The following is a 17176-nucleotide window of genomic DNA, read 5'->3' as shown; positions in this document are numbered from 1 at the left end:
CTAGGCTAACAGTTTCCCCTTCCTTTCCGTCATGGTGCATAGCTGAGCTAACAGTATTCTTCTGCTTCCACTCTTTGTTGTGAGGTAGGCTGATAGTTTAGTGAGAGTGTCTGTCTGTCTGTACCTCAGAGTGTCTGTCTGTCTGTACCTCAGAGTGTCTGTCTGTCTGTACCTCAGAGTGTCTGTCTGTACCTCAGAGTGTCTGTCTGTACCTCAGAGTGTCTGTCTGTACCTCAGAGTGTCTGTCTGTCTGTACCTCAGAGTGTCTGTCTGTCTGTACCTCAGAGTGTCTGTCTGTCTGTACCTCAGAGTGTCTGTCTGTCTGTACCTCAGAGTGTCTGTCTGTCTGTACCTCAGTGTTTCCAGTCTACAGTGTGGATCTTCCACTTTAGCTCTCAGCATCTTCTCTCCTGAGTCTCCTGGATGGTTGTAGCTCAGGTCCAGCTCTCTCAGATTTGAGGTCTTCAAGCTCAGAGCTGAGGCCAGAGAAGCACAGCCTTCCTCTGTGACCAGACAGCCTGACAGCCTGCACACACAAAACAACACAAACCTGATGGACAACACTTGGATGGATGTTTCTCTCTCTCTTTTCTTCTTTGTCTTTCAGATACATTTTGCTGCACATTTCATGCGTCTCAAGAAAATCAACAATCTCAGCAATGATTAGTGGGATTTAATCATGTCAAAAATAAACCCTGACAAAGTCCTGCACAAGTTCAGTAAAAGCTCATTTGATGAATCCCATCAGCAGAAATGATTGTACTCAGGTTAGCTGTTTATCCACTGATAGAAATCACATCAGTTTCAAAGTGTGAGTCCTGACCTGAGAGCTTCCAGTTTACAGTGTGGACTCTCCAGTCCAGCAGAAAGACTCTCCACTCCTGAATCCTGCAGGTTGTTGTTAGTCAGGTCCAGCTCTGTCACACTGGAGGACTGGGAGCTGAGGACTGAGGACAGAGCTCCACAGCTTCTCTCTGACAGATTACAGCCACTCAGTCTGAAGAGACAAAAACCAGATTATACTGATGTAACAGCACCAAAATGAAAAAGGATCTTCAGTCTCCAACTACTTACACAACTTTCTTGGAGGCTTTGACCACTGGAAGCAGCCTCAGAAGAACCTCCTCTGAAGCAGAGTATTTCTTCAGGTCAAACACGTCCAGATGTTCTTCTGATGACAGTAAGATGAAGCCCAGAGCTGACCACTGAGCAGGAGACAGTTCATCTGTGGACAGACGTCCTGATCTCAGGGACTGTTGGATCTCCTCCACTAGAGAAACATCGTTCAGTTCATTCAGACAGTGGAACAGATTGATGCTTCTCTCTGCAGACACATTCTCACTGATCTTCTCCTTGATGTACTCCACTGTTTCCTGATTGGTCTGTGAGCTACTTCCTGTCTGTGTCAGCAGGCCTCGTAGGAGATTCTGATTGGTCGGCAGTGACAGACCCAGGAGGAAGCGCAGGAACAAGTCCAGGTGTCCGTTTGGACTCTGTAAGGCCTCGTCCACAGCTCTCTGGTAGAAACCTGTTAGATCAGGTTTGTTGAAGGTTGTTTGTTGTAGTTCTTCCAGCAAGTTGATTTCAGAGTCGATGAAGGTCTGATGGACATAAAGAGCAGCCAGAAACTCATGAACGCTCAGATGGACGAAGCAGAACACCTTGTCCTGGTACAGCCCTCTCTCCTCTTTAAAGATCTGTGTGAACACTCCTGAGTACACTGAGGCTGCTCTCATATCGATGCCACACTCTGTCAGGTCGGACTCATAGAAGATCAGGTTTCCTTTCTGCAGCTGATCAAAAGCCAGTTTTCCCAGAGACTCAATCATCCTCCTGCTGTCTGGACTCCAGTGTGGATCTGTCTCAGCTCCTCCATCATACTTGACCTTCTTGACTTTGGCCTGAACCACCAGGTGGTGGATGAACATCTCAGTCAGGGTTCTGGGCAGATCTCCTCCCTCTCTGCTTCTCAGCAGCTCCTCCAGAACTGTAGCAGTGATCCAGCAGAACACTGGGATGTGGCACATGATGTGGAGGCTTCGTGACTTCTTCATGTGGGAGATGATGCTGCTGGCCTGCTCCTCATCTCTGAATCTCTTCCTGAAGTACTCCTCCTTCTGTGGGTCGGTGAACCCTCTGACCTCCGTCACCATGTCCACACAGTCAGGAGGGATCTGATTGGCTGCTGCAGGTCGTGTGGTTATCCAGAGGCGAGCAGAGGGAAGCAGATTCCCCCTGATCAGGTTTGTCAGCAGCACATCCACTGAGGTGGACTCTCTAACATCAGTCAGGACCTCATTGTTGTGGAAGTCCAGAGGAAGGCGACACTCATCCAGACCGTCAAAGATCAACACAACCTGAAAGTGTTCAAAGCTGCAGATTCCTGCTGCTTTGGTTTCTCTGAAGAAGTGATGAACAAGTTCCATCAAGCTGAACTTTCTCTCTTTCACCACATTCAGCTCTCTGAAAGTCAATGGAAACATGAAGTGGATATCCTGGTTGCTTTTGTCTTCAGCCCAGTCCAGAGTCACCTTCTGTGTTAACACTGTTTTCCCGATGCCAGCCACTCCCTTTGTCATCACTGTTCTGATTGGTCCATCTCTTCCAGGTGAGCCTCTAAAGATGTCTTCTGCTCTGATGCTTCTTTCTGCTCTGTCTGCTTTCCTGGATGCTGCTTCAATCTGTCTGACCTCATGTTCATCATTGACCTCTGCAGTCCCTCCCTCTGTGATGTACAGCTCTGTGTAGATCTCATTCAGGAGGGTCTTCTGTCCTGCTTTAGCGATGCCCTCAAACACTCTCTGGAACTTCTTCTTCAGACCACGTTTAAGTTCACGTCCACAAACTCCAGCAGCAAGTTCTGAATGAAAACACAAGAAAGAAAGAGTGAAGCAGAAGTAACCTGGATATTAAAGCACCAAAGTAGCAATAAAGTGAAGGTGACAGTTTGTCCCCTAAAGACTGATTGTGTGAAGATATTCTGAGACTTTAGTAAATATTCTGTTGATCAGCAGCTTCAGTCTTTACACAAATCCTCTTACTGCTCTGCAGACGGTCAGCCAGCTTCTCCTGCTTCATCCTCCTCAGGAACAACACTGTGATCTGCTCAAACATCTCTCTGCTGCTCCTCTCATCTTCATCATCACCCTCCAACTCCTCCTCATCCTCCCTCTGACTCTCTGAGGAGCATTCTGGGTAATCTGGACTCACAAGCTTCTGCATCTTCTTCAGCTCCTTCTTCACAAAAGTCACCATGTTGTCCTCCAGCAGCTGGAACAGAGAAATGTGTCAATGAGTCCATCAGAGTCAAATCATGGAGCCAAACATCAGATCCATGTTGGACACACTGACAGTCCACTGGTCTACAAAGAGCAGCATGGAGATGTCTGAACACAACAGATGGAGAACAACTTGTTGTCCATGAACTCACCATGAATATGGAGTCCAGGTGATGCTGCTGGACAGACTGAGCTCTGGGAACCTCTGAGTTCTGCTGCTCCACTCTGTGGATCAACATCAACAGTTAACTCTCACTTTATCACACAGAGACATCTACAGGGCTTAAAGTGAAAAATAATCCTCAGCCTGAACTTTTTTGCTTTTGGGTCGGGGTACAATCTCACTAACTAGAAAGAAATTCAGCTGTGTGCCTTCACAAAGTCAGACTACAGATTATAGGAACACCAAAAAGGTCAGTAGGTGGAGGTAGTACTCCATCTGACTACAACATGGTGCAAATATGTTTCGCAACTAATCAGTAACAGACATGGAAAAGGACACTGACCCCCCTTTTAAGCACCATTTGCACTATTTATTCTGAAATACAACCATGTAAACAGTTACAGCGCCAAAAAAAATACCATTTCTTTATTTAGTTTTTAAAGTTATGTTTGTGGTCTTTTGTTGGCTTTATTTGATAGTCAGAGTGGAGAGGCAGACAGGAAAGCAGGGAGCAGAATGAGGGGAAGACATGCAGTAAAGAGCTGGAATCCAACCCAGGACGCTGTGTTGAGCTATCTGGATGCACCGTTTATTTGAACTCCACCAAGGAACACGGCGGAGTTACTGTGACGATCGTACGTTTGTCCTGCCGTCTATTTGTCTGTGTGCAATTTTACTCAAAAAAAGTGGACCAAGGGATTTGGATGAAATTTTCAGAGAGCTCAGAAATGACTCAAGGACCAAGTGATCAGATTTTAGCAGTGATGCCGCTTATAGTCTGGATCCATGAATTTGTTAGAGTTCTGTATCACTGCCAGATAGCACCACAGCGTTACTGTAACCATGACAACAACGGACTCACCTGCAGCTGGATCTCAACGTCTTTCTAAGACCCGCCCCCACTCTACTTCCATTGGCTAGTGATTTTAGTTTGGTTGAGAGCAAAAGCTGCGTTCCTCTCATTCCATTGGTTGTTATGTGAAATACTGCTGCTGCATCTTCACTGTCCAATAAATATGAGCAGATGTGTGTGTGTGTGTGTATATTTATATATAGATATTTATATATATATTATGCAAAGATAGTCTTTTTACATGCATTCATTGATTTTTTTTTTTAGAATAACTGTTCCTTTGTTTTTTATCAGTCTGACGATGAGGCTTTTTGTATCATAATTTCAGTCATAATGTGCACCAACTAGTGTATGTTCTGGTGAGTTATTCTATTATTATTATTATTTTTTAATTCTGTTCTATTCTATTCCAGACAAACTCCACTGGCAGCATAGTCTTTGTTCTGAACATCTTACCTCTCTGCAGCAGGACGTGGTCCTCTTTTGAAATAAAGAGAAAGACCCTTAGACCGGTCACTCTTGAAGGACACACAGCTGGATGCAGATCTAGGTCCAGGTGGATTCCTGTCAATAATGATGCAGCAGTGATGTGATGCTGAGTTCTGACATGCAGCAGAGTCATGTAGGCTAATGTACAGGCTAACATGTAGGCTAACGTACAGGCTAACATGCAGGCTAACAGACAGGCTAACATACAGACCAATATGTAGGCTAATGTACAGGCTAACATGTAGGCTAACGTACAGGCTAACAGACAGGCTAACAGACAGGCTAAGATAGAGGTTAACATGTAGGCTATCAAGGCTTTTATGATCACAGAACTGGAGTTTTGTCCAGTAAAACTATTTCTTGATATTTTAGTGAACTCAGAGTTCTTGCTGTGATCCACCTGCTTCTGTTTTTAATGTCTCTATGGATGATGTTCACGTTATTAGCATCACTTCTTCAAAACATTTGTTCTGTTTGATGAGGAGCCAATCTGCTATCAAACTAGCAGCTCTGAAACCTTGTTCTGAACATCTTACCTCTCTGCAGCAGGACCTGGTTCTCCTTTAAAGTCAACAAGACGACCCATAGACCGGTCACTCTTGAAGGACACACAGCTGGATGGAGGTCCAGATCCAGAGGACTCTGGTCTCTGATGGATTCTGGTAAACAGAGAGGAAAACCACCAGGAAGGAAAAATCATGTAGCAAAGTTTCAGAGTGATTTAATGATGGAACATATTTAGAACAATGACAGAACATTTGACACAACAGTCAGTAGTTTGATTTCACAGCTTACTTCTTCTTTCCTCTTACTTCAGGACCTGGTTCTCCTTTAAAGTTAATGAAGCGATCATTAGACTCATCACTCTTGAAGGACACACAGCTGGATCCAGGTTCAGATCCAGGTCCAGGTCCAGGTCCAGGTGGATTCCTGTCAATAATGATGCAGCAGTGATGTGATGCTGAGCTCTGACATGCAGCAGAGTCCTGGACAGTTACAGATGGTGCTCTCACCTCTGAGCTTTGCTCTGGTTCTCCTGTTCCCCACACAGAGAGCTTTTAGAGGGAGGGACTCCCTCCTCTCTGTCCTCACACTCATCCATGATGCTCAACTCACAGCAGCTCACACACACTTTCTACCTTCACCTGCACAGGAAACAAACATCATTCATCCACTCAGATCCTCCTGGAGAAGATCAGCTGCTGCACTTCTACTATCAGTCCAGCAGATGGAGTCATGGAGCTGCAGAGACTCACCCACAAACCCAAAGTCAGAAAGACAAAACAACAAAGAAACATCAGCAGCTCATCAAACTGACTCAAGTCCATCAATAATCTCAGAGAAATATTGACTGATTGCAGTCAATCAATAAGCTAATAATCATATTGATCCATGTTTAAACAGCAGTCATCCACAGTTTGTGCTGAAATAAGAAGTGAACATGTAGAAACATGACAGAGCAGAAACAAACAGCAACATTACTGAAGTTACAGCAGCAAACAAAGCAAACTTACACTTTATTCAAAGCGCTGAAGAAGAAGAAGAAGAAAGTTTCCAGTCCACTCCTGGACGCTCAGACAGGTGATCTGTTTCCTGGAACCAGTCAGGACTCCACCTATGAGGAAGCAGCAGGCAGACTTTCACAATAAGAGCACATTTTACAGGCTGATTCCCACTCATTTCATGTGACCCATTATTTCTACATTCAACCTTTTTCATGTCACTCAACGTCCAACACAACTTGTACAAACCCTGTTCTTCATGAAAGCAGAAGCTCCCATCAGGCTGTAAATCCCTGACAGTTAACATTCCCTAGAATGGAATCAGTGGGACAGAACCACCATCAGCAGAGATCACACTGATGCACATTTCCCTCAACATGTCTGCTCTCAGTCTCATTTAATGCTGCATTGAAGAAACATCTGAACATTTCTAGCATCTGGTTTAAACACTGTTTAAACATTTAAACACTCAAAATAGCAACAAATGACTTGAAATAACTCCAAAAAATGCAAAAATCACCACAAAAAGGTACAAAATACCTTTAAAAATGAATAAAAACAGAAAAAGAAGCTTAATTATCACAAAAACATTGAAAATAGCAGCAAATGATGTGAAATAACCTCACAGTGACTGAAATTGCTTCAATAAAGGTCCAAAATCACTTTTAAAAAAGCAAAATGGAAATTAAAGTCACTAAATTACCATAAAACCACTGAAAATCTCAACAAATGATGTGAAATAACCTCAAAACACTTAAAAAAAGTCACTATATTCCTACAGAAACATGTAAATTACAACAGATTCTGTAAAATATCCTCATAAAGACTGAAATCACTACAAAATGTGCAAAATCACTTTCAAAGATCTTAAATTCACATAAAAAGTCACTAAATTACCACAAAAGTACTCAAAATCTCAACAAATGATGTGAAGTAACCTCAAAAAGACTTGAAATAACACCAAAAACAATGCAAAAATTACCACAAAATGGCTCAAAATCACTTTAAAAAAATGTATAAAAAATAGTTAAGTCACTAAATTATCACACAAACACTGAAAACGCAACAAATGATGTGAAGTAACCTCAAAAAGACTTGAAATAACACCAAAAACAATGCAAAAATTACCACAAAATGGCTCAAAATCACTTTAAAAAAATGCATAAAAAATAGTTAAGTCACTAAATTATCACACAAACACTGAAAACGCAACAAATGATGTGAAAACCTCAAAGACTGAAGTCACCACAAAAAGTTGCAAAATCAACATAAAAAGGCACCAAATTACCACAAAAACATTCAAATCTCAACAAATGATGTGAAATAACCTCATCCAGACTGAAACTCCATCCAAAGTTATCATTTAATAAATGCTGTGTGAATGTTTGTGAACCGTACTGAATCTCTCTGACTTGACCATCAGCTGTTGGTTCCATGCAGACACTAATAAAACTAGTGGCTCACATCAACATAGTGTGTTTCTGAGCTCAGTTCAGGCAGCAGACTGTAGAAAGTGGAAGAAACATCCCAGTCCTCTACAAGTCACAGCTACTAACGTTCCAGTGAGGCAGCTGTCTGTTCTCTGATCAACCTGATGATTAAAGTCAACAGACTGGAGGAGATTGAGGCTTTTTAACGCTTTCATCACTGATGGTACTGACAGGGAAACAGGCAGAGATCACAGTCAAATCCACTTAGTTTGAGCAGTGGGATTCATTTTCAGTCCTGGAGTTTGAGGCCTCAGACCAGCCCACTTTAGATCAGAACCCGTTCTGATTAAAATCATGTCATTAGAACCTCACATGTTCCGTCTGCTATAGAACACTGTTCTGGAAAACCTCTAGTTCACTGTATTTTTATACAATATTTACAATTCAGAACAAGTAAGGGTTGCTTTAAAACATGCAGGTTTATTTCAGATGACTTTCATCTTCTTCCCTTTCAGCTGTGTTACTTTTAATGATCAAAACAGAACGGGTCACTGTTATGGTTTGAGCATAGAAAGTGGTTCTAGTGAACTAATGCTTGTTTGTTCTCTCTGTTCCTTTACAGACAGGAATAATCCTCTCATCACTCCTGGATCTGCTTCTGACTCTAAATCACATTCTAAAATGCTCACAGTTCTCAGCACAAACAGTCCTGCTCCACATTATCGGCACCGCTGGAATGTTTCCAGAAAATCCACCGTTTCTCCCAGAAGCTGTTGCAGCTACAAATGTTTCTGGTTTTCCACGTGTTCGTTTTCTAGTGTCACAAAGCTGGGTCTGTGTCAGAGATCATGGGTGTTCCAGCAGGACAATGAGCTGAAATGTAGCTCAGATAGCACCAAGAAATGGTTGGAGACAAAGTTCTGGAGAGTTCTGAAGTGGCAGCAGTGAGTCCAGATCTAAATCCCACTGAACACCTGTGGAGAGATCTCAGAACTGCTGTTTCTAGAAGGAACCCTTCAAACCTGAGAGACCTGGAGCAGTTTGCAGAAGAACAGTGGTCCACAACTCCATCTGAGAGGAGGAAGAAGCTTGTTGATGGTTCTAGGAAGTGACTGCTTTCAGTTTTTTCCTCCAAAGGGTGGAAACCAAACACTGAGTTCAGGTGCCAACAAAGATGTCCGGCCCATTTTCTGAGTTTTCTGTAAAATTAGCTCAATTTTGGCTTTTTTCTTCTGATTTTTGTGTTATTTTAATGCACAGGAAGGAAATAAAGACGTGTAAAACCAGAAACATTTGTAGCTGCAACAACTTCTGGGAGAAACGGTGGATTTTCTGGAAACATTCCAGCGGTGCCGATAATGTGGACCAGGACTGGATCTGTCCTTTTTCCAGACCTTCTGATCAGTTCAGCTCAGTTTCATTCATGTAGATGTGAATCATCTTCTCCTACAGAGCAGCTCTACACCAGACTCTTCATTAGATTCATTCTGATAAGATTCTCTCTGGACTTGTGGCTCATGGCTGATGTTGGTTCTGGATCTTTCTTCTGACTCTGAGGAGCTCCAAGACAAAGTTTACCAGCATCAGACTATTATTTACATTCTATAACGTGATGTTTTACGCCACAACCACACACAATTCATTGACTTGATAATGAATTAAAGTGAACGGTGGTCTGAAGAACAGTTCAGCATCTTTCTGTATCTTTTCCATCGTCCTCATTTGTTTCAAACCGTGAGCTCGTTTCACAGAAATAGTTTCCATTTTCAGCACATTTGTCTGCTTCTGTTTCCACATTTCCTCTTTTTAATTCTTGCCTTCTTATCCTTCATCTTTCAAACACCTGTCACTGTTGTCAGGGCAACCAAGCAGGAACCCTGTTTTTTACAGATGCTGGAACAACAACAACACAACAGAATAACTTTTAGCACTACAATAATAGATATATTTATGAACACGCCTGGTCTTGTTTGTCTATTTTTGTCAATAATTGTGTCAAAAATGCCCTATGTGTGAATAATTTACACCCTTTTTCCAGGAGAAGTAGAACTTTCAAAATCTGTTAAGTATTTACCGTTCTTATGGAATTAAATACCAAAAACTGTGAGTTAGAAGCAGAAAAGGACAACAATGGAATTGAATTTTCTTCAACTTTCTTTTTATAAATTCTTGAAAAGTGCAGATTGAACATTTCTGAGATTGAAAAAAATCTAATTCAAACTATTTTACAACATTTGTGGAGCTTTGTGAGTCCATGTTACAGGCTGTTATATGTGTCAATAGCCAGGCGTTTTTTATTTTAGCGATGTTAGCTTCTGAAACAGCTTCTGTCCACCTGAAGACTAGACCCACATCACACACAATACAGCTCCAGTAAACGACGGAACAAACCTGAAGATCAGGTAGGGCCGTGACATCACTGTTGTCAGGGCAACAAAGCAGGAAACAGATTTGTTCCTGATCTGACAACAGCACTTCACAGAGGGAACTAGCAGCCAAGCTGTCCAGACAACGGCCAGAACAACAAGCCAAACATGTAAACTACTGGAAACACAAAGCAGGACTAAACACACCTCTACAAGCACATCAACATCATGAACACACCTGAGATTTCCTGTCTCTGATTGGCTGAAGGATCCAAAAGCAGACACTCTGCCAGCTAAAGCAGATCAAGCAGTTTTCTAACAAGCGCTCCGTCTGGAACATGAAGCAGAGCAAGAAAACAACACAAACACATGACACACAACATCAGCTACAGCTGGATCAGTGCTCTGCTCTTATTCTGGGGACTTTAATGACTGGAATGATCCATGAACCAGATCCGGGGCTCTTCATAAACACTGGGGGCTACAGCTGGGGATGTCCGGCTCTGATGACGCCACTGAGTCCAAACAACAACCTGAGTCTCACTAAACAGCACATTTCAGTCACCAGTTTGGTGTTGAGGATAAAACAGGATCAGATGAAATGTCCAGTCCTCAGTCTGATGGGATGTCTGTGTCCTCTGGAAGAAAACTTCTCTCTGTCTGCACACTTGCTTTCAAAGACACTGAGCCTCATGTTTGTGTTTGTTGGTGATGAAGGAGGAACCTCAGAGACTGCAATCAATCAAAGTTCTACTCACTCACCTTCTTCCCACCAGTCCAGATCTCTGCTGTCTGGGTTTGAGCAGAAACATAGAAAATCCTGGGCTGCTTCTCCGTCACCGGTCCTCTGAGTCTGCAGGCTGCCGTCACTCTGAAACACCTCAAACACATCAGAAAGCTCCTTTATTGGACCTGATTATCACAAATCATTCACCTGCAGCTCCTTCTGGCTTCCACTCCCTTAGAAAGAACGAAAAACTGATAAATCTCCTGGTCTGTCAATGTTTTCTCTTTTTGGAATATGAACATTAATGCTGCCAAAATAAAATATCGGCTCTGATAAATCTGATAAACTGGACATAGTTCACCTTTTTAGACACACACAGCTCATGTGGACATGCTTCTATCATCCTCTTCAGTTTAATTCATGTCCTCACTATAATTAATTCCCACTAACACAGAGCTGTCTATGGCTTCCTGACAGAGATGAGCTAACAAGCTAACAAGCTAACAGTTGGTTTAGCAGCAGCCTCTGTTAGCTAAATGTGGCAGTTTGTGGTTTTCAACGACGACTTAAAACAACTTTTTAGACCCATGAAGGAGCGAACACTGAGCTGTGGAGCCACATTTCTGCTGCTGGAACTAAACTAACAGCTAGAAAACACGTTAAAGCAGAGCTAGCCAACACGGTGCCTGGTTTCCCTCAGGGACCATGTGAGTTTCCTGCTACATGTTCTAAAAAAAACACTAGTCACCATGATATTCCTTCTAGAATATATACAGTCACTGTTCTTTTTGAACCAATACCTACATTAATGCAGATTTTAAATGAAAATATTGAATATAATTTTTTAAAAAGGTGTAAATGAACTTTGAGCTTGTCTGAAGTCAAAGCTCACTGCTCATGTCAAACCACCAGGTCACTCTTTGCTGAAGCAGACGCAGACACTTTGTGAAGCAAGATGTGGTTTTTACCCCAAAACATGGCAGAGAAGCGAAAGAAAAAACATTATTTTCAAGGAAGAAGAGTTCTTTTTTACGACAGTGACAGATAAATGCGTTTCTCATTTTATTGTGACGGCAAAGCGACACAAAGTGGAGAGACTCTACCGGACCCGTCACAAAAGCTTCCATGCTAACTACCCACCTGGTAGCGCACTAAGGACAGAAAAAGCCCGGGACTTAAAGGCAGCTTTGGGTGAAAAAGGACAGCAATAAAATCACAAAAAGCAACTGAGGCTTCATTTAGAGCTGCAGATTTTTTGATAAAGAACAAGAAAGTCTTTTGGGACGGGGAGGTGTTGAAAGAAGCAGTGATGATGGTTGCAAACACTGTGTTCAAAGACGAGAAGAACGGTCCAGATGCCATCTCCACTCTCTCCAACTGGGGGTACGATGGTTAGAAGAATGTCGGCTGTATCTGAAAACTTGACAGAGCAGCTGGACGGGATCTGGCTCAGTGCAGGAGGTTTAGCATTCAGTGGGACGAGTCTGTGGACAGCAGCAGTACAGCTCAGCTGATGATGTTCATCTGAATGGTGTTTGATGGTTTCTCCTCTAAAGAAGAACTCCTGACACTTTTGCCCCTGCAGACAACAACAAGGGGAACTGACATCTACAGCGTGGTGAAAAGTTTCTTCATGGATAAAAACGTTAGAAAAGCTTGTTTCAGTGACGATGGACGGGGCTCCTCCATGACGGGTCGGCATGCAGCCTTCATTGTACGATGCAGAGGTGGTCCAGACTTCCCAGCATTCCTACATTACCACTCAGGGCTGTACGCTTAGCTTTTTCACTAGGAGCACAGGTGCTCCTAGTGAAAAACATTTAGGAGCACTATGAATTGCACAATTTTATTATTAACATTCACACAACAAGCCAAGCAGTCGGCTCAGTTCTTTAACACAGAGAACATCCCTGTCCCACATCTTTTTGTATTCAAGTCGTCCTGGCACACTTGGCTGAGTTCATCCAGTGGTCCACAGCAGGACTTGGATCAAAGTCCTCCAGACATGGCCCCTCCAAGCTGATCCTCATGAGGTCTTCAGTGGTGGTCAAATAAATGGATGCAGTTCTAACAGTGACATTGCACAAACAAAGCTTCTCCCACTAAATAGATGATCATCCCTCACCAGTGTCAGATACAGCAGCTTCACTGGTCCTCAGGACTTTGTGAACTAATAAACCAATGTATTTTTACAGATGGACATCTATACTACAGCCGTCACAAGGAAACACCAAAGCCCATGTTTAGAGTGTGTGTGTGTGTATTTTGTAAATAGTTTGCAAAGAATTATGTTTGATTTTGTTCTCATAAAAGGCGGTGTACATATGTATGTGTATTTTGTAATTAGTTTGTAAAGAATTATTGATTTTTTTCTCACCAAAGAAAACAAACTTTCACCAATATGGCTTCCTTTCATTTGGAGTGTGATTGGTCTACTGACTTCTTTCTTTTGTCATATTTTCCATCATCACTCAGATGGCATTGTGTTACATTTTTCCAATTTCCAATCCAAAAACTTGGTGGAAGCCACCATGTACACAAGACCTTATACAGCAGCAGCAGAGGAGCAGATGTAGCGGAGGAAGTTTGGAGGTTTCCACTTCTTGCATTCCAAAATAGTAGAGAGTCATATTTTGTTAAGTGACCCAACAAATTCTGACTCCAGATTTTATTTCATCTCATACAATCTGCACAGTCAACTCAACCTGCATATTTCTGTTAAAGTCCTAGTTTTGAAATGGTCTCTGTTCTTAATCTGCCATACTGTGATCATTTAGCCCCTTATTTTATTATTCTGTTCTTACAGACTGTAATTTACTAGGTTTATTTTTTTAGACTTGTGATTTGGTGTTTTAGCTGTTGTAGCAAATAATTTCCCAGGTGTGGGATTAAAGAATTTAAATTCTATTATATTGTTAACTGGCCCAATAAAAATAACAATAACAAATGACTTTATACTTAAGAACTATACTTATATTAAAGACTTTATACATAAATACCAGACATATTTTGATGCCATATCTTGCATTCTTAGGGGAGTCTGATTATAGGTGCAGAATGCATAGATTGGGTTAACTGATGACAGTTTTAGTTCAGTTATTACTTTATGGTATTTAAACTGTTTTACATGCTTAACTTAGTGTAATTTGCATTATTATAATTTAGACAGACACAGTATTTGGTTATTTCAAGTTAATGTGTTCATAAAAGCTAAAGACAAAAATAGGAGCCTGTCGCTTTAAGAAAGTGCGTCGGTCTGTGTGACGCTCGGTACTGTGGGGGGGAGACCATAGATATATACATGTTTGTATAGATCTATGGGGGAGACGGTCTGAGAGTCAGAGGAGCTCACGGTTTTTCTGACCATGTCGTGTTTTAGCGCCGATGTGGAAAAAAAGTTGTTGAAGAAGAAGGTGTAGGCTGTGACTTTTAGTTTGATCCACTTTGTGTGGACTTATTTAGGAGCAAATGCGAATAATAGGGTTGACATCTGTACTCGCACGTGTGCTCCCTTTTTATTTTTTCTACTCGCACCGATCTATTTTTAGGCGCATATGCGAGTGAAACGCTCGCACTGTACAGCCCTGACTGTGTGTGTAGTAGGATACATGTACTCTGTGTGTAGTAGGATACATGTACTCTGTGTGTAGTAGGATACATGTACTCTGTGTGTAGTAGGATACATGTACTCTGTGTGTAGTAGGATACATGTACTCTGTGTATCAGAATGTCCTTCAGGTTAATGATTTTCTATCTTATAAAGGATCAGAGCCTCATATCAGGTTTATAGTTTTATACTGAGCCTGTTCAGAGTCCAGACCAAACACTGACTGCTACTAAACACATCATTACTGCACTAAATGTCTCTCATGGACTCCACATACTTTTCATTCTTCAACTTTTCAACCAAACACAAACTTCTGTGAGGATTCTTCTCCCCACATTTCTCCTGACAGTAATCAAAGCTGTTCTCTTGGATTTCTTTCTGCTCTCTTTGACTCTTTATCAGTGTTTTCAGTCTGTTTCTGTCCTTTCACACGGACTCTTGTGATCAGCTGATTTCTATTCTGTCTTTTGTGTCTGAATCAAAGAGAAGCAAAGTTCCACTCACTCAGCTTCTTTCTCTGCAGCTCTCTGCTGTGTGGACCAGGTCTGAGAGAAAATCCTCCTCTGTGTCTGCAGGCTGCCGTCACTCTGAGACACAAAGAGCAAAGATCAGCTGCTGCACCTTTAGATGACGTTAATATGAGACATGATGAAGCTGCAGCAGCTTCCTGGAAACAGCTGAGGACTAAGAAAGCTCCTCCTCTCTGACCACAGCCTCACTCTGGCCTTTATTTCTACACATTCACATGTTGATGAAGGAGCTGATCACATCATCATCTCAACCACTTTTATTGGGAAGAAAATCCAACAACTTCACTCTGATGCTGTGTAGAAAAATGACACTCTGTCCAACCATCAGCTGGCTCCTGCTGATCAAACTACAGCTCCTGATCTGATATTTCATTGTTTTCCATCCTCTGAAGGATTGTTTGTCAGTAATAAAGTTGTTGTTCCACATCTCACAGATGTTTTGTTGGAACAGATCAAAGTGCTCATCATGTTTCTGGTGATTGTGGAACATTAATAATGTCCAGATGTTATCAGCAGCTGCTTTTAGAGACTGAATCTGATTGGATTTGGCTCGTTTATCAAGTTGTGTAGAATATTTAGTTTGTCAGACATCCATGATGTGCAGGTGAAGAAGAAACGTCCGCTGACACTGACTTACTTCACCCTCTCTATTTTTAAGACCAGGCTTAAAACGTTCCTTTTTGACAAATCTTATAGTTGGGGCTGACTGGGTGACCCACAGGGGTTCGGCTTGTGTCTTCATTGCACAGCTGACCCCCTCTTGGACGTCCCTTCGTTCTGCCTCTAGTCATGCTGCTATAGGCCTATAGGCTGCTGGGGGACTTCTCTTGATGCACTGAGCCCTTCTCTATCTACCTTTACATTTAATATGTATACCGTTATTGCAGTACATTCCCTCTGTTTCCCCCTGTGCTATTTCTCCGAGTGTCCCTGGTCCCAGAGCTGGATGCTTCAGATCTGTGGTTGATGTTCCACCAGCTGGTCCAGTCTCCACCATGTCCACTGTGGGATGCTGCTGCTGACCTTCCTCCAGCCCTCTGCTTCCAACTCCCCTTTTCCACCAGTCAACTCTGCATCACCTTCACTATACTGTTATGCTAACTTACATACTGTTTGAATTTTACTGCTAGCTATATATGGAGTATGTTTAATGTCAGAGCCGTACATCATCAGAGTAAACTATGAGTCAGTTTTCAATGTTAGCTTATACTTTGTCTGTGTCACATATCCTGTCATACATGTATCCAAATGTGTGTTGTGTTTTCCTTGCTTTCCCACCCCTCCCTCTTCTCCCATCCCTCCCCCTTGCCCTCCTCTGTCCTTCTCAACCCGCCCGGCCAGCAGGCAGATGGGTCCCCCCTATATAGAGCCGGGTTCTGCTCGAGGTTTCTTCCCTGTTAAAAGGGTGTTTTCTTGCCACTGTCGCCTTTGGGCTTGCTCTGGGGGTCAGGCATATGGGTTCTGTAAAGCGTCTTCAGATAATTTGACTGTAATTGATGCTATAGAAATAAAATTGAATTGAATAATAAGTTTATTCTAAAGAAGAGCAGCATGGATCAGACAGAGACTGTCTGGAAGGATTCAGCCAATAGGAACCTTGTAAACTCACATTCTGAGTTCACTTTTAGAGGTTTATGGTTGATTGTAAAACCTCAACCTGTGATCTTGTGTTGGTGACAGAACCCTGTGATAAAACAGTCCAATGTTCAAGGCCTGAAATAAGAGCAGCTCTCAGCAATAAAGTATCTGTACATCATTAACAGTCTCAGGTCATGAATGAGTGAAGCAGCTCTGATGGCTCTGAGCTTCTAGATGTGATAGAATCCACAGTAAAAATGGCGTGGGTCCATAGTGCAGCTGTTGGTCCAAATCCATGATAGTGAACAGTAATGAACCTGGAATGGTCCCAAAGAGAGGATCAGAGAACACCAAGATACCAAACTAAAGAGTTTAGACGGTCACCTCAAGGACTGAGCACTGGAACAAAGACAATAAGACGCCTTCTGACAAGGTTTCAGCGTTCATTCATTCATTTCAACCACAATGAGATTGGAAAGTTAAGGCCTGAACAGACGATACTTGGAAGTAAAAAGCTGAAGGTCTGATCAGCAGGACCCCTTTGATGGTTGGATGGAGTTTCATTAGTTTACAGAACATCAGAGTGAACTTACTGAATGTTTGTGTTTCTTCTGTTTCAGTGTTTTTGCAGCACATTTAGAACTAAAGTATTT

The 17176-nt window shown here is 42.3% G+C and overlaps 1 protein-coding gene across 1 annotated transcript; it reads right to left on the bottom strand.

Moving 5' to 3' along the window:
• Window positions 1–6275, bottom strand: LOC127533708 (NLR family CARD domain-containing protein 3-like). Its single transcript, XM_051947443.1, has 8 exons — window positions 5797–6275; window positions 4751–4858; window positions 3431–3503; window positions 3042–3270; window positions 1075–2860; window positions 824–997; window positions 281–526; window positions 1–172 (listed from the first exon to the last, which is right to left on the bottom strand). Exons 1-8 carry the CDS (start codon window positions 5883–5885, stop codon window positions 1–3), a joined length of 2877 nt encoding a protein of 958 aa, XP_051803403.1. The 5' UTR covers window positions 5886–6275.
• Window positions 6276–17176: the final 10901 nt, after the last annotated feature.

This window comes from Acanthochromis polyacanthus, chromosome 4, assembly GCF_021347895.1.
Source record: "Acanthochromis polyacanthus isolate Apoly-LR-REF ecotype Palm Island chromosome 4, KAUST_Apoly_ChrSc, whole genome shotgun sequence".
Taxonomy (NCBI): Eukaryota; Metazoa; Chordata; class Actinopteri; family Pomacentridae; genus Acanthochromis; species Acanthochromis polyacanthus.
This window is presented reverse-complemented; position numbering and strand designations above follow the sequence as displayed.